This window comes from Squalius cephalus (genome assembly GCF_949319135.1).
Source record: "Squalius cephalus genome assembly, chromosome: 23".
In the NCBI taxonomy this organism is placed as follows: Eukaryota; Metazoa; Chordata; class Actinopteri; order Cypriniformes; family Leuciscidae; genus Squalius; species Squalius cephalus.
Window position 1 is genome coordinate 32239448 of NC_137144.1, and position 18807 is coordinate 32258254.

At 49.2% G+C, this 18807-nt stretch overlaps 1 protein-coding gene across 5 annotated transcripts in view; it reads right to left on the minus strand.

Annotated features, from left to right (window-relative positions):
* Window positions 1–18807, minus strand: part of srpk2 (SRSF protein kinase 2) — a 53270-nt gene that overhangs the window by 6724 nt on the left and 27739 nt on the right. For all 5 annotated transcript variants that reach the window (XM_079860321.1, XM_079860322.1, XM_079860325.1 and 2 more), the window contains 11 exons: window positions 16672–16780; window positions 16060–16147; window positions 15697–15784; window positions 15494–15600; window positions 14419–14584; window positions 13838–13863; window positions 13150–13411; window positions 4263–5045; window positions 2906–3006; window positions 2721–2828; window positions 2583–2652 (listed from right to left, as the gene is read on the minus strand). In XM_079860321.1, coding sequence (XP_079716447.1) covers window positions 2583–2652; window positions 2721–2828; window positions 2906–3006; window positions 4263–5045; window positions 13150–13411; window positions 13838–13863; window positions 14419–14584; window positions 15494–15600; window positions 15697–15784; window positions 16060–16147; window positions 16672–16780 — 1908 coding nt within the window. The remainder of the gene's footprint in view (window positions 1–2582; window positions 2653–2720; window positions 2829–2905; window positions 3007–4262; window positions 5046–13149; window positions 13412–13837; window positions 13864–14418; window positions 14585–15493; window positions 15601–15696; window positions 15785–16059; window positions 16148–16671; window positions 16781–18807) is intronic.

Below are 18807 nucleotides of genomic sequence, written 5' to 3' on the forward strand. Positions count from 1 at the left end.
ATTAACAGTTTAAATAAAAAAGCTGAATTGTGAGTTTGTGTAACTGAATTTTAAAAGGTCAATACTGCTTAGAAGTGAAAAGAAAAAAAGCAAATCCGAAAAATCCGAAAGGGCTAAAAATAAATCCAAAAAACGGAATTTGAGAAAAAATAAAACGGATTTCATATGGCCCTATATTGGCCACTGGTGTAACGCTGGATTGTGATTGGCCACTGGTGTAACGCTGGATTGTGATTGGCCACTGGTGTAATGTTTGGTTGTGATTGGTCACTGGTGTAACGCTGGATTGTTATTGGCCACTGGTGTAACGCTGGATTGTGATTGGCCACTGGTGTAATGTTTGGTTGTGATTGGTCACTGGTGTAACGTTGGATTGTGATTGGCCACTGGTGTAATGTTTGGTTGTGATTGGTCACTGGTGTAACGCTGGATTGTTATTGGCCACTGGTGTAACGCTGGATTGTGATTGGCCACTGGTGTAATGTTTGGTTGTGATTGGTCACTGGTGTAACGCTGGATTGTTATTGGCCACTGGTGTAACGCTGGATTGTGATTGGCCACTGGTGTAATGTTTGGTTGTGATTGGTCACTGGTGTAACGCTGGATTGTTATTGGCCACTGGTGTAACGCTGGATTGTGATTGGCCACTGGTGTAATGTTTGGTTGTGATTGGCCACTGGTGTAACGCTGGATTGTGATTGGCCACTGGTGTAACGCTGGATTGTGATTGGCCACTGGTGTAATGTTTGGTTGTGATTGGCCACTGGTGTAACGCTGGATTGTGATTGGCCACTGGTGTAATGTTTGGTTGTGATTGGTCACTGGTGTAACGCTGGATTGTTATTGGCCACTGGTGTAACGCTGGATTGTGATTGGCCACTGGTGTAATGTTTGGTTGTGATTGGTCACTGGTGTAACGTTGGATTGTGATTGGTCACTGGTGTAATGTTTGGTTGTGATTGGTCACTGGTGTATCGCTGGATTGTGATTGGTCACTGGTGTAATGTTTGGTTGTGATTGGTCACTGGTGTAACGCTGGATTGTTATTGGCCACTGGTGTAACGCTGGATTGTGATTGGCCACTGGTGTAATGTTTGGTTGTGATTGGTCACTGGTGTAACGTTGGATTGTGATTGGTCACTGGTGTAATGTTTGGTTGTGATTGGTCACTGGTGTAACGCTGGATTGTTATTGGCCACTGGTGTAACGCTGGATTGTGATTGGCCACTGGTGTAATGTTTGGTTGTGATTGGTCACTGGTGTAACGCTGGATTGTTATTGGCCACTGGTGTAACGCTGGATTGTGATTGGCCACTGGTGTAATGTTTGGTTGTGATTGGTCACTGGTGTAACGCTGGATTGTTATTGGCCACTGGTGTAACGCTGGATTGTGATTGGCCACTGGTGTAATGTTTGGTTGTGATTGGCCACTGGTGTAACGCTGGATTGTGATTGGCCACTGGTGTAATGTTTGGTTGTGATTGGTCACTGGTGTAACGCTGGATTGTTATTGGCCACTGGTGTAACGCTGGATTGTGATTGGCCACTGGTGTAATGTTTGGTTGTGATTGGTCACTGGTGTAACGTTGGATTGTGATTGGTCACTGGTGTAATGTTTGGTTGTGATTGGTCACTGGTGTATCGCTGGATTGTGATTGGTCACTGGTGTAATGTTTGGTTGTGATTGGTCACTGGTGTAGTGATTGGTTGTGATTGGTCACTGGTATAGTGCTTGGTTGTGATTGGTCACTGGTGTAACGCTGGATTGTGATTGGTCACTGGTGTAATGTTTGGTTGTGATTGGTCACTGGTATAACGCTTGGCTGTGATTGGTCACTGGTGTAGTTCTTGGTTGTGATTGGTCACTGGTGTAACGCTGGATTGTGATTGGTCACTGGTGTAATGTTTGGTTGTGATTGGTCACTGGTGTAACGCTGGATTGTGATTGGTCACTGGTGTAATGTTTGGCTGTGATTGGTCAGTGGTGTAACGCTTGGCTGTGATTGGTCACTGGTGTAATGTTTGGCTGTGATTGGTCAGTGGTGTAATGTTTGGTTGTGATTGGTCACTGGTGTAACGCTTGGCTGTGATTGGTCACTGGTGTAACGCTTGGCTGTGATTGGTCACTGGTGTAAACGCTTGGCTGTGATTGGTCACTGGTGTAGTGCTTGGTTGTGATTGGTCACTAGTGTAATGCTCGATTGTGATTGGTCACTCTGTGTCATTCTGTGGTCCAGTGGCTTTTAACTGTATAAGTGATTGTTTCAGTTATACTGTAGATTCATGTTTCACACTTTCATCTTTTACTTAATAAAAGCATTCACTCTCACATAAACATTTATTCATTAAGTGGTCATGTGACAATGTCCAGTCAGCTCGTCTGGCGTTTATTTTAAGATGACTGTCTGACTGTTGAGTATATATTTTGCAATTTGAATCCAATTTGAAAAACTACGAGTTGAGATGATGTTAAAACAGCAGTGTTGACAGAATGAGAGATCCTCTACTCAGACTGAATATGATATGAACGTGTGACATGTCCTCCATTCTGAACCCGCGCTGAGAAGTGTAAACATCTGTACCTTCATCCCGAGAGTAGTCTTCCCCCGAGTGTGGCTCGAACAGATAGTCTCCGGTGGCGAGCTCGAACGCCTGCGGACACAGAGTAGATGAAGCGCTCTGAGACACACACACACACACACACACACACACACGCTCACCATGCAGGCTGTGCTCCAGATGTCGGCTGGAGTGCTGTATCCCGCGCCGATCAGGACCTCGACGGACCGGTACTGCCGCGTCTGGATGTCCTCCGTGAAGTGCTTGTGCTGGACACACAATCACACTTCAGATCTGCACACAGCTCACCTTATCTACACTCGTATGCACATTTACAGCAGCTTACCACCCAGCATGCATTGCCCAGGTCAGCAATTTTGACTCTCAGAACGTCTGCGTTGCGCGGATCCAGAGGATTGACCAGCAGATCGGCCGCTCGAACCCTCGCTGCAGGACAGAGTGTGTGTCAGTCAACAGGGACGTCGTTAGGCCTATTTTAGGGGGGCTGAAGCTACCCCAAAATGTTCCTAAGCCCCCCTAAATGATAATAAGAACAACAATAACAATTCGATTTATCAGTAACCGTATCCTCAATCATATTTAGGCGCAACAAATGATATATATCCATCTACAAAAAATAGCCGAAAAGTCGGAAGTTGGACAGTACAAAGAGTCGTGCTGCTACTGGGCAACTGACACTTTTCACATGCTCTCACGCCACACATACATTTACTCACACACAGAAAAATCGCGAAGCAAAGAGGACACGGAGTGACGGAGACCAACAGACTAGACAGAGGTTACTTTATGATATTAACTCTCAGATTCTGTCAATCTTATTACGAAATTCAAACAATAAATACCGTTTTGGCGCTTGTAGATGTGACGCGACAGATCCTTAGCGCACGTGAACCGATCATCTCTACTAGTTAATAGTAAAAAAACATGAACACTGTTGAAAGATACAGTAGTAGACTACAACTTACCGAAACGTATATTCCTCATACATAATATCGATCAATCAGTGTTTTTTTATCAGCGTGAAGAGGTCAATAACACAGCTGGAGAACAATTATGTCACATTTACCTCAGGAGAGCCATTTAATAAACATATAGGCTATAGCATGTAGTTGGCAAGAAAAAAAGGGCTATAGAAAGTATTTTGCTAAATATGTGTGTTCTATATTACATATTTATTATATTTTTTACTTACATCATTAAATAAAGTTGTTGTTATTATTTAATTGGAGTTATTTTTAACCTGAAATACTACCAGCTGATAGGGCTCTCTGTATGTTTACAGCATTAGGTGAGTTATTTTTTTTCTTGAGAAAAATTAACACCTATCTTGAGTACCTAATATTTATCCAAATGAGTCAATATTAAATCAAATTACAATAATTGAATTGAATTGAAATAATAAAAAAGCGTAGCTTACCAGAAATTGTACCATGCACCATAATTTACACTAAAGCCTGAAATTGGCACTTTTTGTGACAGCAACCCTATCATTTTTGATCAAAGATGTGGCTTAACTTCAGAATTTGAACTAAAATCAGTACTCTTATGATTGCTCTGAACATTTCTGACTAAGTTCAACAAACATTAAATTAGGGTTAGGTAGTGTGACGGTGTGACGGGGTTGAGACTCATGTAAACATAGCCAATGTGTGTGTGTTTGTGTGTGTGTGTGTGTGACTGACCCCTGGGTGTGTCCCCGGTGCTGGACGAGGACACGGTTCTGCTGCGGTCGGTGTTCCCGCTGAGAGCCCCAGCCTCGTCCTCTGCGTCGGGGAGCGTGGGGTCCAGCGGGAGCTCGGGGAAGCGTGGAGTGGTGCCCCGGTGCCGAGACCCATTGGGGAGTCCAGGTTCTACGTTGGGGAGTCCGGGTTCTACGTTGGGGAGTCCGGGTTCTCCATTGGGGAGTCCGGGTTCTCCGTTGGGAAGCTCGTGGGAGGCGTCGGAAGCCTCGCGGTCAGTCGTGCTGATCTCCGACTCCACCAGAGGGCAGAGGAGCGAGGACTGAGGCATGCTGGGAGAGTCACGCTCCTGCACACACATGATCACATGACCGTTGGTCTTAGAGGAGTCATTCTGCTCTTGGCCTTCATCGTCTGCCTCCTCCTCCTCTTCCTCCTCCTCTTCCTCCTCCTCCTCCTCATCATCATCATCATCGTATTCTTCTTCATCCTCCTCCTCCTCCTCCTCCACTTGTCTCTCTGACGTCTCTGTCGTCTCAGTTTCTCCCTGGCTCGGACTCTCCTGTATCTTCAGCTCATCTGTGGTGTTCTGTGGGGGCGTGGCTTCTGTTTCCTCTTCCTCTGCTTTATCCTCCTCTTCCTCTCCCACATCTTCATTTCCCTCCTGCTCTTCCGGTTGTCCTGAGTTTTCCCGCTCCTTCTGCTGTCTGGGTGGAGTGTGTGTGCATGATTCTTCTTCTTCCTCGTTCTCCTCACTTTCCTGCTGGTCCTGATCTGGTTCTGCGCCTGAGAGACACAGAGACATTGGCTCAAAAACACACAACCAAACTTTTTAAGTCGTCCTCATTATTGTGAGGACGACCTAAAAATTGTTCAGGCCTATTGTTTAGGCTTGGTTTGTAGTGAATTACAAACCTGCGCACATATATTCAAACGCACATAACTATAGAACCAATTCTTAATGCGCATGTGAACGCCATCAGCGTTTCTCACAGGATCGCGTTTAAAGTCTGTGTAGAGAGAATGGTGTCGTCTTGGCCCTAATTTAATAACAAATGATCGTTGCGACGGAAGCTAATCAATCAAAACTAACTTTAGCTGGAAAATAACTTTATTAAAGAACCGCTATAAAGCCAAAACAATCTTACCTTAAATTATACGTTTATCTCTGTAAAGCTGCTTTGAAGCAATCTACATTGTTAAAAGCGCTATATAAATGAAGATGACTTGACTTGTGAAGAATTACAAAAAAACCTCAGAACAATCCTCACAGTACATCAGCCAAAACTAAACCAACACTGACGTACATAAGGCCTACTGTCATGTGGGATGCAGTGGAGTAAAGCGTGGGATGCAGTGGTGTAAAGCGTGGGATGCAGTGGCGTAAAGCGTGGGATGCAGTGGTGTAAAGCGTGGGATGCAGTGGAGTAAAGTGTGGGATGCAGTGGTGTAAAGCGTGGGATGCAGTGGTGTAAAGCGTGGGGTGCAGTGGTATAAAGCGTGGGGTGCAGTGGTGTAAAGCGTGGGATGCAGTGGAGTAAAGCGTGAGATGCAGTGGTGTAAAGCGTGGGATGTAGTGGTGTAAAGCGTGAGATGCAGTGGAGTAAAGCGTGGGATGCAGTGGTGTAAAGCGTGGGATGCAGTGGAGTAAAGCGTGGGATGCAGTGGAGTAAAGCGTGAGATGCAGTGGAGTAAAGCGTGGGATGCAGTGGAGTAAAGCGTGGGATGCGGTGGAGTAAAGCGTGGGATGCAGTGGAGTAAAGCGTGAGATGCAGTGGTGTAAAGCGTGGGATGCAGTGGAGTAAAGCGTGGGATGCGGTGGAGTAAAGCGTGGGATGCGGTGGAGTAAAGCGTGGGATGCAGTGGAGTAAAGCGTGAGATGCAGTGGGGTAAAGCGTGAGATGCAGTGGAGTAAAGCGTGGGATGCAGTGGGGTAAAGCGTGGGGTGCAGTGGTGTAAAGCGTGGGATGCAGTGGTGTAAAGCGTGGGATGCAGTGGTGTAAAGCGTGGGATGCAGTGGTGTAAAGCGTGGGATTCAGTGGGGTAAAGCGTGGGATGCGGTGGAGTAAAGCGTGGGATGCAGTGGATTAAAGCGTGAGATGCAGTGGAGTAAAGCGTGGGATGCAGTGGGGTAAAGCGTGGGGTGCAGTGGTGTAAAGCGTGGGATGCAGTGGAGTAAAGTGTGGGATGCAGTGGTGTAAAGCGTGGGATGCAGTGGTGTAAAGCGTGGGGTGCAGTGGTGTAAAGCGTGGGATGCAGTGGTGTAAAGCGTGGGGTGCAGTGGTGTAAAGCGTGGGGTGCAGTGGTGTAAAGCGTGGGGTGCAGTGGTGTAAAGCGTGGGATGTAGTGGTGTAAAGCGTGGGATGTAGTGGTGTAAAGGGTGGGATGTAGTGGTGTAAAGCGTGGGATGCAGTGGTGTAAAGCGTGGGATGTAGTGGTGTAAAGCGTGGGATGTAGTGGAGTAAAGCGTGGGATGCAGTGGTGTAAAGGGTGGGATGCAGTGGTGTAAAGGGTGGGATGCAGTGGTGTAAAGCGTGGGATGCAGTGGAGTAAAGGGTGGGATGCAGTGGTGTAAAGCGTGGGGTGCAGTGGTGTAAAGCGTGGGATGCAGTGGAGTAAAGCGTGGGATGCAGTGGTGCAAAGCGTTGGGATGCAGTGGTGTAAAGCGTGAGTTGCAGTGGTGTAAAGCGTGGGATGCAGTGGTGTAAAGCGTGGGATGCAGTGGTGTAAAGCGTGAGTTGCAGTGGTGTAAAGCGTGAGTTGCAGTGGTGTAAAGCGTGGGATGTAGTGGTGTAAAGCGTGGGATGCAGTGGTGCAAAGCGTTGGGATGCAGTGGTGTAAAGCGTGAGTTGCAGTGGTGTAAAGCGTGGGATGCAGTGGTGTAAAGCGTGGGATGCAGTGGTGTAAAGCGTGGGATGCAGTGGTGTAAAGCGTGGGATGCAGTGGTTTACACGTGGGGTGCAGTGGTGTAAAGCGTGGGATGCAGTGGTGTAAAGCGTGGGATGCAGTGGTGTAAAGCGTGGGATGCAGTGGTGTAAAGCGTGGGATGCAGTGGTTTACACGTGGGGTGCAGTGGTGTAAAGCGTGGGATGCAGTGGTGTAAAGCGTGGGATGCAGTGGAGTAAAGCGTGGGATGCAGTGGGGTAAAGCGTGAGTTGCAGTGGTGTAAAGCGTGGGATGCAGTGGTGTAAAGCGTGGGATGCAGTGGTTTACACGTGGGGTGCAGTGGTGTAAAGCGTGGGATGCAGTGGTGTAAAGCGTGGGATGCAGTGGAGTAAAGCGTGGGATGCAGTGGGGTAAAGCGTGGGATGCAGTGGTGTAAAGCGTTGGGATGCAGTGGTGTAAAGCGTGGGATGCAGTGGTGTAAAGCGTGGGATTCAGTGGGGTAAAGCGTGAGATGCAGTGGTGTAAAGCGTGGGATGCAGTGGGGTAAAGCGTGGGGTGCAGTGGTGTAAAGCGTGGGATGCAGTGGAGTAAAGTGTGGGATGCAGTGGTGTAAAGCGTGGGATGCAGTGGTGTAAAGCGTGAGATGCAGTGGAGTAAAGCGTGGGATGCGGTGGAGTAAAGCGTGGGATGCAGTGGATTAAAGCGTGAGATGCAGTGGAGTAAAGCGTGGGATGCAGTGGGGTAAAGCGTGGGGTGCAGTGGTGTAAAGCGTGGGATGCAGTGGAGTAAAGCGTGGGATGCAGTGGTGTAAAGCGTGGGATGCAGTGGTGTAAAGCGTGGGGTGCAGTGGTGTAAAGCGTGGGGTGCAGTGGTGTAAAGCGTGGGGTGCAGTGGTGTAAAGCGTGGGATGTAGTGGTGTAAAGCGTGGGATGTAGTGGTGTAAAGGGTGGGATGCAGTGGTGTAAAGCGTGGGATGCAGTGGTGTAAAGCGTGGGATGTAGTGGTGTAAAGCGTGGGATGTAGTGGTGTAAAGTGTGGGATGCAGTGGTGTAAAGGGTGGGATGCAGTGGTGTAAAGCGTGGGATGCAGTGGAGTAAAGGGTGGGATGCAGTGGTGTAAAGCGTGGGGTGCAGTGGTGTAAAGCGTGGGATGCAGTGGAGTAAAGCGTGGGATGCAGTGGTGTAAAGCGTGGGGTGCAGTGGTGTAAAGCGTGGGGTGCAGTGGTGTAAAGCGTGGGATGCAGTGGAGTAAAGCGTGGGATGCAGTGGTGCAAAGCGTTGGGATGCAGTGGTGTAAAGCGTGAGTTGCAGTGGTGTAAAGCGTGGGATGCAGTGGTGTAAAGCGTGGGATGCAGTGGTGTAAAGCGTGGGATGCAGTGGTTTACACGTGGGGTGCAGTGGTGTAAAGCGTGGGATGCAGTGGTTTACACGTGGGGTGCAGTGGTGTAAAGCGTGGGATGCAGTGGTGTAAAGCGTGGGATGCAGTGGTGTAAAGCGTGGGATGCAGTGGTGTAAAGCGTGGGATGCAGTGGTGTAAAGCGTTGGGATGCAGTGGTGTAAAGCGTGGGATGCAGTGGTGTAAAGCGTGGGATGCAGTGGAGTAAAGCGTGGGGTGCAGTGGAGTAAAGCGTGGGATGCAGTGGTGTAAAGCGTGGGATGCAGTGGAGTAAAGCGTGGGATGCAGTGGTGTAAAGCGTGGGGTGCAGTGGTGTAAAGCGTGGGATGCAGTGGAGTAAAGCGTGGGATGCAGTGGTGCAAAGCGTTGGGATGCAGTGGTGTAAAGCATGAGTTGCAGTGGTGTAAAGCGTGGGATGCAGTGGTGTAAAGCGTGGGATGCAGTAGTGTAAAGCGTGGGATGCAGTGGTTTACACGTGGGGTGCAGTGGTGTAAAGCGTGGGATGCAGTGGTTTACACGTGGGGTGCAGTGGTGTAAAGTGTGGGATGCAGTGGAGTAAAGCGTGGGATGCAGTGGTGTAAAGCGTGGTGTGCAGTGGAGTAAAGCGTGGGATGCAGTGGTGTAAAGCGTGGGTTGCAGTGGTGTAAAGCGTGGGATGCAGTGGTGTAAAGCGCGGGATGCAGTGGTGTAAAGCGCGGGATGCAGTGGCGTAAAGCGTGGGATGCAGTGGTGTAAAGCGTGGGATGCAGTGGAGTAAAGCGTGGGGTGCAGTGGTGTAAAGCGTGGGATGCAGTGGAGTAAAGCGTGGGATGCAGTGGGGTAAAGCGTGGGATGCAGTGGTGTAAAGCGTGGGATGCAGTGGTGTAAAGCGTGGGATGCAGTGGAGTAAAGCGTGGGATGCAGTGGTGTAAAGCGTGGGATGCAGTGGTGTAAAGCCTGGGATGCAGTGGTGTAAAGCGTGGGGTGCAGTGGAGTAAAGCGTGGGGTGCAGTGGAGTAAAGCGTGGGATGCAGTGGAGTAAAGCGTGGGATGCAGTGGAGTAAAGCGTGGGATGCAGCGGTGTAAAGCGTGGTGTGCCGTGGTGTAAAGTGTGAGATGCAGTGGTGTAAAGCGGGGGATGCAGTGGTGTAAAGCGGGGGATGCAGTGGTGTAAAGCGTGGGATGCAGTGGTGTAAAGCGTGGTGTGCCGTGGTGTAAAGTGTGAGATGCAGTGGTGTAAAGCGGGGGATGCAGTGGTGTAAAGCGGGGGATGCAGTGGTGTAAAGCGTGGGATGCAGTGGTGTAAAGCGTGGTGTGCCGTGGTGTAAAGTGTGGGATGCAGTGGAGTAAAGCCTGGGATGCAGTGGTGTAAAGCGTGGGATGCAGTGGAGTAAAGCGTGGGATGCAGTGGTGTAAAGCGTGGGATGCAGTGGTGTAAAGCGTGGGAAAGCGTGGGATGCAGTGGTGTAAAGCGTGGGATGCAGTGGTGTAAAGCGTGGGATGCAGTGGTGTAAAGCGTGGGATGCAGTGGTGTAAAGTGTAAAGCGTGGGATGCAGTGGTGTAAAGCGTGGGATGCAGTGGTTTAAAGCGTGGGATGCAGTGGGATGCAGTGGAGTAAAGCGTGGGATGCAGTGGAGTAAAGCGTGGGATGCAGTGGTGCAAAGCGTTGGGATGCAGTGGTGTAAAGCATGAGTTGCAGTGGTGTAAAGCGTGGGATGCAGTGGTGTAAAGCGTGGGATGCAGTAGTGTAAAGCGTGGGATGCAGTGGTTTACACGTGGGGTGCAGTGGTGTAAAGCGTGGGATGCAGTGGTTTACACGTGGGGTGCAGTGGTGTAAAGTGTGGGATGCAGTGGAGTAAAGCGTGGGATGCAGTGGTGTAAAGCGTGGTGTGCAGTGGAGTAAAGCGTGGGATGCAGTGGTGTAAAGCGTGGGTTGCAGTGGTGTAAAGCGTGGGATGCAGTGGTGTAAAGCGCGGGATGCAGTGGTGTAAAGCGCGGGATGCAGTGGCGTAAAGCGTGGGATGCAGTGGTGTAAAGCGTGGGATGCAGTGGAGTAAAGCGTGGGGTGCAGTGGTGTAAAGCGTGGGATGCAGTGGAGTAAAGCGTGGGATGCAGTGGGGTAAAGCGTGGGATGCAGTGGTGTAAAGCGTGGGATGCAGTGGTGTAAAGCGTGGGATGCAGTGGAGTAAAGCGTGGGATGCAGTGGTGTAAAGCGTGGGATGCAGTGGTGTAAAGCCTGGGATGCAGTGGTGTAAAGCGTGGGGTGCAGTGGAGTAAAGCGTGGGGTGCAGTGGAGTAAAGCGTGGGATGCAGTGGAGTAAAGCGTGGGATGCAGTGGAGTAAAGCGTGGGATGCAGCGGTGTAAAGCGTGGTGTGCCGTGGTGTAAAGTGTGAGATGCAGTGGTGTAAAGCGGGGGATGCAGTGGTGTAAAGCGGGGGATGCAGTGGTGTAAAGCGTGGGATGCAGTGGTGTAAAGCGTGGTGTGCCGTGGTGTAAAGTGTGAGATGCAGTGGTGTAAAGCGGGGGATGCAGTGGTGTAAAGCGGGGGATGCAGTGGTGTAAAGCGTGGGATGCAGTGGTGTAAAGCGTGGTGTGCCGTGGTGTAAAGTGTGGGATGCAGTGGAGTAAAGCCTGGGATGCAGTGGTGTAAAGCGTGGGATGCAGTGGAGTAAAGCGTGGGATGCAGTGGTGTAAAGCGTGGGATGCAGTGGTGTAAAGCGTGGGAAAGCGTGGGATGCAGTGGTGTAAAGCGTGGGATGCAGTGGTGTAAAGCGTGGGATGCAGTGGTGTAAAGCGTGGGATGCAGTGGTGTAAAGTGTAAAGCGTGGGATGCAGTGGTGTAAAGCGTGGGATGCAGTGGTTTAAAGCGTGGGATGCAGTGGGATGCAGTGGAGTAAAGCGTGGGATGCAGTGGTGTAAAGCATGGTGTGCCGTGGTGTAAAGCGTGGGATGCAGTTGTGTAAAGCAGTGGTGTAAAGCGTGGGATGCAGTGGTGTAAAGCGTGGGGTGCAGTGGTGTAAAGCGGGGGATGCAGTGGTGTAAAGCGTGGGATGCAGTGGTGTAAAGCGTGGGATGCAGTGGTGTAAAGCGTGGGATGTAGTGGTGTAAAGCGTGGGATGCAGTGGTGTAAAGCGTGGGATGTAGTGGTGTAAAGCCTGGGATGTAGTGGTGCAAAGCGTGGGATGCAGTGGGATGCAGTGGAGTAAAGCGTGGGATGCAGTGGTGTAAAGCGTGGTGTGCCGTGGTGTAAAGCGTGGGATGCAGTGGTGTAAAGCGTGGGGTGCAGTGGTGTAAAGCGTGGGATGCAGTGGTGTAAAGCGTGGGATGTAGTGGAGTAAAGCGTGGGATGCAGTGGAGTAAAGCGTGGGATGCAGTAGTGTAAAGGGTGGGATGCAGTGGTGTAAAGCGTGAGATGCAGTGGTGTAAAGCGTGGGATGCAGTGGTGTAAAGCGTGGGATGCAGTGGTGTAAAGCGTTGGGATGCAGTGGAGTAAAGCGTGGGATGCAGTAGTGTAAAGGGTGGTGTGCAGTGGAGTAAAGCGTAGGGTGCAGTGGTGTAAAGCGTGGGATGCAGTGGTGTAAAGCGTGGGATGCAGTGGTGTAAAGCGTGGGATGCAGTGGTGTAAAGCGTTGGGATGCAGTGGTGTAAAGCGTGGGATGCAGTGGTGTAAAGCGTGGTGTGCAGTGGAGTAAAGCGTAGGGTGCAGTGGTGTAAAGCGTGGGATGCAGTGGAGTAAAGCGTGGGATGCAGTGGAGTAAAGCGTGGGATGTAGTGGTGTAAAGCGTGGGATGCAGTGGTGTAAAGCGTGAGATGCAGTAGTGTAAAGCGTGGGATGCAGTGGAGTAAAGCGTGGGATGCAGTAGTGTAAAGCGTGGGATGCAGTGGAGTAAAGCGTGGGATGCAGTGGAGTAAAGCGTGGGATGCAGTGGTGTAAAGCGTGGGATGCAGTGGAGTAAAGCGTGGGATGCAGTGGAGTAAAGCGTGGGATGCAGTGGAGTAAAGCGTGGGATGCAGTGGAGTAAAGCGTGGGATGCAGTGGAGTAAAGCGTGGGATGCAGTAGTGTAAAGCGTGGGATGCAGTGGAGTAAAGCGTGGGATGCAGTGGAGTAAAGCGTGGGATGCAGTGGTGTAAAGCGTGGGATGCAGTGGAGTAAAGCGTGGGATGCAGTGGAGTAAAGCGTGGGATGCAGTGGTGTAAAGCGTGGGATGCAGTGGAGTAAAGCGTGGGATGCAGTGGAGTAAAGCGTGGGATGCAGTGGAGTAAAGCGTGGGATGCAGTGGAGTAAAGCGTGGGATGCAGTGGAGACGTGTTCTCTGGAGTGACGATTCACGCTTCTCTGTCTGGCAAGCCAATGGACGAGTCTGGTTTTGGCGGTTGCCAGGAGAACACCACTTGCCTGACTGCATTGTGCCGAGTGTAAAGTGGTGGAGGGGGGATTATGGTGTGGGGTTGTTTATCAGGGGTTGGACTCGACCCCTTAGTATCCATTTACAGTAAATACATGCATGTACGTGAGATGTGCATCTGCTCCTGTCAAATAATGAATAGTAATGAAAAGTAAAATAAAAAGGAAATGATGCTGGTTTTCATGTGTGACCGATCACTTATGTAGTGGAGGCTCACTCACATGTGTGGTTGGTGAGTCTGACGGGCCTCTCCTTCTCTCCCTCGGCCTCCTCATCCTCATCAACCTCTTCATCATCCTCTTCCTCACTGTCTGCCAGTGCCAGGGCGGGGCTGGGGGCGGAGTCTGAGGCTCCGCCCACTCTCTGTTTCTCCGCCTCTCGCTCCAGAGCTTCGATCTCCAGCATGCGTCTCTCCAGCAGCTCCGCCTGACGCTTCTGCTTCTTCTTCAGCTTCTTTTTCTTATTTTTGGAGATCTTCCCCACCTGTAGGAGGCGCCACACCACAGCAAACAGCTCAAACACACACACTCCTCTCTGGCGTCGTCACTCGGCTCTTTCCCTCAATATCAGCACATTTACTACACTTACTACAGTAACTACAGGTTGGTTAGTCCCTACAATACCGCCGCCATCATGATGTGCTTGTTTCATTATAATAGGTTTGCAGGTTTGTAAAAGCTGGATTTCATGTGTTTGTTACAGACTAATGTAAATGTAACCTACAGATCAGAGCTGGACAGTTAGTGTGACTAAAGCCTTATAAAAGGGTTCTTGGATAAACATGTTCCTGTATGTAATATGTAGAAATCTAATGTGTTGAGGATGTAAAGCGTAAAGTGTGTTGAGGATGTAAAGCGTAAAGTATGTGTGTGTGTGTGTGTGTGTGTGTGTGGGAACGGCTTCACTGACCTGTTTGAGTTGAGGAGCCGTGCTGACTGCAAACAAACACACACACACAGAGTCAGTGTCACACTCATCACGTGGAGGAAAACGACAGGAATCAGGGATGAAACAGCGGAGAAGAAACAGAGGATGAACGGAGGAGTAGAAACGGAGGATGAACGGAGGAGTAGAAACAGAGGATGAACGGAGGATGGACGGAGGAGTAAAACCAGAGGATGAACGGAGGAGTAGAAACAGAGGATGAACGGAGGAGTAGAAACGGAGGATGGACGGAGGAGTAGAAACGGAGGATGGACGGAGGAGTAGAAACGGAGGATGAACGGAGGAGTAGAAACAGAGGATGAACGGAGGAGTAGAAACGGAGGATGAATGGAGGAGTAGAAACGGAGGAGTAGAAACGGAGGATGAACGGAGGATGAACGGAGGAGTAGAAACAGAGGATGAACGGAGGATGAACGGAGGAGTAGAAACGGAGGATGAATGGAGGAGTAGAAACGGAGGATGAATGGAAGAGTAGAAACAGGATGAACGGAGGATGAAAAGAGGATGAACAGAGGAGTAGAAACGGAGGATGAACGGAGGAGTACCAGCGGATCCTGAGGGAGGAGGCGCTCCTGCTTTCTGCCACTCGGTGGCCTCGACCGCCATCCTGCGCACGAAGGCCTCGTCCACACACATCAGGATGTTCTCCGGCTTGATGTCCGTGTGGATGATCTTACACTTACTGTGAAGGTAGTCCAGCCCCTGCAGAACCTGCACACACACACACACACACACACACAGGTCAGGCCCTCGTCTGAGTGACGTCTCGTACTCATAACTGTGCTAACTGCCACAACACACACACACGAAATTGATGGTCCTTGCACACTGGCAGAAATTTTCAGCAGAAATTTTTGTACGTTAAAAAATAAATACGACCTCACGTAGTCGATCACGTTTACACACTGCTAAACTTTCTTCCGTCATAAATAAATTCGGCCCATTTTCTGCTTTTTTCGCATGCGTAGCATTTTGAGGTGTTTAGAGCCACCGAATGAGGAATACGAATAAACTTAGTGTGCTTTACGTCTTGCGTTCGGTTCTGATGTTCCAGAAGCTCCGCCCACAGTGTAAACCCTCTGCTGAATATGAAGCAGCAAATATATTCTGATTCTGTGGTTTCATGATACTTCACTTTCACTCAATGCCGGATACTCCGGTCAGTGAGGGGTCAGTGAGGGTCAGTTAGGGTCAATGAGGGGTCAGTGAGGGGTCAATTAAGGTCATCCTCTCCCACAGTCAGGGAGTGTGAGGGGTCAGTCAGGGAGTGTGAGGGGTCAGTGAGGGGTCAGTTAGGGTCAGTGAGGGGTCAGTTAGGGGTCAGTCAGGGAGTGTGAGGGGTCAGTGAGGGGTCAGTCAGGGAGTGAGAGGGGTCAGTGAGGGGTCAGTTAGGGTCAGTGAGGGGTCAGTCAGGGAGTGAGAGGGGTCAGTTAGGGGTCAGTTAGGGTCAGTGAGGGGTCAGTGAGGGTCAGTGAGGAGATTGAGGGGTCAGTCAGGGAGTGTGAGGGGTCAGTGAGGGGTCAGTCAGGGAGTGAGAGGGGTCAGTGAGGGGTCAGTTAGGGTCAGTGAGGGGTCAGTCAGGTAGTGTGAGGATCAGTGAGGGAGTGTGAGTATGGTTACCTGTCTAATGATGCTCTTGACGCAGGGTAACGGCAAACCCTGATAATTAGACTTGATGATCCACTTAAGCAAATGATGACCAAGAACTTCAAACACCATACACACATCTGAGAACCAGAGTTAAAGAAAATGACAACTGACACACACACACACCTGAGAACAACAACAACACACACACACACACGCACAGACTGTGAGGATACGAATCCCGTTCACCCCTGAGATCTTGAAGTCGTCTATGAGTTGAACAACCATGTCCTTATTAGGATCATCAGGATCTGTCTCACGCACCTGAGAGAGAGAGAGAGAGAGAGAGAGAGAGAGAGAAAGAGAGAGAGAGAGAGAGAGAGAGAGAGAGAGAGAGAGAGAGAGAGAGAGAGAGAGAGAGAGAGTGAAGGAAGGAAACAAGGCATGTCTGACTCCAGTGATCGTGTCACATCTGTGTGTATGTGAGTGAGTGAGTGAGTGAGTGTGTGTGTGTGTGTGTGTGTGTGTTTTTGAGAGTGTGTCTGTGAGTGTGTATGAGTGTGTGTGTGTGTGTGTGTTTGTGTGTGTTAGGTACTCACACATCTGAGTAATTTAATTTCATCCAGTGCCGTTTCTGTGTAATGCTGTGCACTCTTCACAACCTTCATTGCAACAAAACGCTTCGCTCTGTTAACACACACACATACATACACACACACACACACACACACAGTTTATACTCGCAATAAGTAACACACACACACACAGAGTTGGTAACACACACTCACACACTCTCTCTCTCTCTCTCTCTCTCACACACACACACACACACACACACACACACACACACACACACTCTCTCTCTTACACACACACACACACACACACACACACACACACACACTCTCTCTCTCTCTCTCTCTCTTACACATACACACAAACACACTCATATAAGTACAGCTTGCCTCTCTTTGAATGGGGCAATTCTCCAACACTTACATTTAAATTTCATATTTGGATCACCAATGACAGCTGTATCATAGATGTAGTTTCTTACGCTCAAATGCTTATTTTTCAACACAAGTGTTTCTATAGCAACCGGAGCTTCTAACAGCAGTGACGCGATTGGCTGTTTAATGTAGAAGGCGGGGCTTATTCTGCATTGGCCTTTCTCCCATTGATAAGTCAGATGAGTGTTTGCCGTTACTCACTGGATGTCCCAGCACAGCCAGACGGTGGAGAAGTGGCCCCAGCCCAGCTTGCGGATCACATGGTACCTGCCATTGAACAGGTCCCCGATCTTGACCAGATGGTATCCTCCTGCGACACAGAAACACGAGAGCATCGATGAAACGGGAGAATCCGGATACAGTTTCCTTCAGCTTCTCAGAAAGAGCTCAGCTGTATCCTCATCCGGCACTCACACTTATTAGCAGCTTTTCCAGCACAGGATTCTTTCACGTCTCTATACTGCGGTGTGTGTGTGTGTGTGATGTGTGTGTAAACATGTTCTAGAAGCGGTTTCTAGAAGCGGTAGAAACGCATGACGAGTGACCTCTGACCCGACGCATGACCTCTTACCCGATGCATGACCTCTGACCCGACGCATGACCTCTTACCCGATGCATGACCTCTGACCCGACGCATGACGAGTGACCTCTGACCCGACGCATGACGAGTGACCTCTGACCCGATGCATGATGAGTGACCTCTGACCCGACGCATGACCTCTTACCCGACGCATGACGAGTGACCTCTGACCCGACGCATGACCTCTTACCCGACGCATGACGAGTGACCTCTGACCTGACACATAACGAGTGACCTCTCACTCAACGCATGACCTCTGACCCGACGCATGACGAGTGACCTCTGACCCGACGCATGACGAGTGACCTCTGACCCGACGCATGACCTCTTACCCGATACATGACCTCTGACCCGACGCATGACGAGTGACCTCTAACCCAACGCATGACCTCTGACCCGACGCATGACTTCTTACCCGACGCATGATGAGTGACCTCTGACCCGACCCATTACCTCTGACCCGATAGGCAGTCAGTCAGTCAGGTAGGGCTGCAACAAACGATTATTTTGATAATCGATTAATCTAACGAATATTAGAATGATTAATCGACTAATCGTCGATTATTCCGCAGACTAATCCGTAAGTTTGGAACGATTATTCAGCTTTTTCAATTAGTTAAAACACTGAGTTATACATATTCTAACTATAATATAAAAAAAAGAAAATCATTTCAGCTTTTGAAATGGTTGTTTTAATGAACTTTGACCCAACTAAACAGGTCATTCAAGTTTTCAGATTTCTGTCCAACTCAAATCTCACAAAATGCTCTCTAAGCATTGTTTAAATATTCTGTTCTCTTTCAATAGAGAAAAATAAACAAAAATTAATCAGCTGCATTACAGACAAACTTAATCTGCAAACAATTATTATAAGAATAAAATAAAAATTGACATGACAATTGAGCTGACAGAGACATTCTCATTCACCTTTTAATTTACAGTATGTAACACTAATGATATTATAAAAGTAACTGACATGATATTCTTCATAACATCTCCCTTTAGTAAGTTATTTAGCTCCAGCTGGAGAACATCTTTAAGTTCCTTCCTTCAGTTTATTCCTCTTTAAGTGCTTTAACATGCATGTTGTGCTCCCGTGAAAAGCACGTTCCGCCTTGCATGCATTGAAGTTTTGTGAAACTTTCACACACCTTGCTAGTTCAGACTCGTTTGCACTCCGTCATAATTCGCGCTGTTTTCCTCTATCGCAATAGCATTAGTAACGCTGCATTAACTCTAGCACTACAGCGCCGTAGCGGTCGAATCGCGATATTGCAGGCCCTTACATTAGGCCACGTGAGATCAAACGACTATTCGACAACAAGATATTTTGTCGACAATTTTTTATTGTCGACATTGTCGACAATGTCGACTAATCGCTTCAGCCCTACAGTCAGACAGACAGACAGATAGATAGAGAGACAGACACACAGTCAGACAGACAGACACACAGACAGATAGACAGACAGACAGATAGATAGAGAGACAGACACACAGTCAGACAGACAGACACACAAACAGAGAAACAGACAGTCAGACAGACACACAGACAGACAGAAAATCAGAGAGACAGACACAGACAGATAGACACAGACAGAGAGACAGATAGTCAGACAGACAGACAGACAGACAGACAGACACAGACAGAGAGACAGATAGTCAGACAGACAGACAGATAGACAGACAGTCAGACAATCAGAGAGACAGACAGACAGACACAGACAGAGAGACAGATAGACAGACAGATAGACAGACAG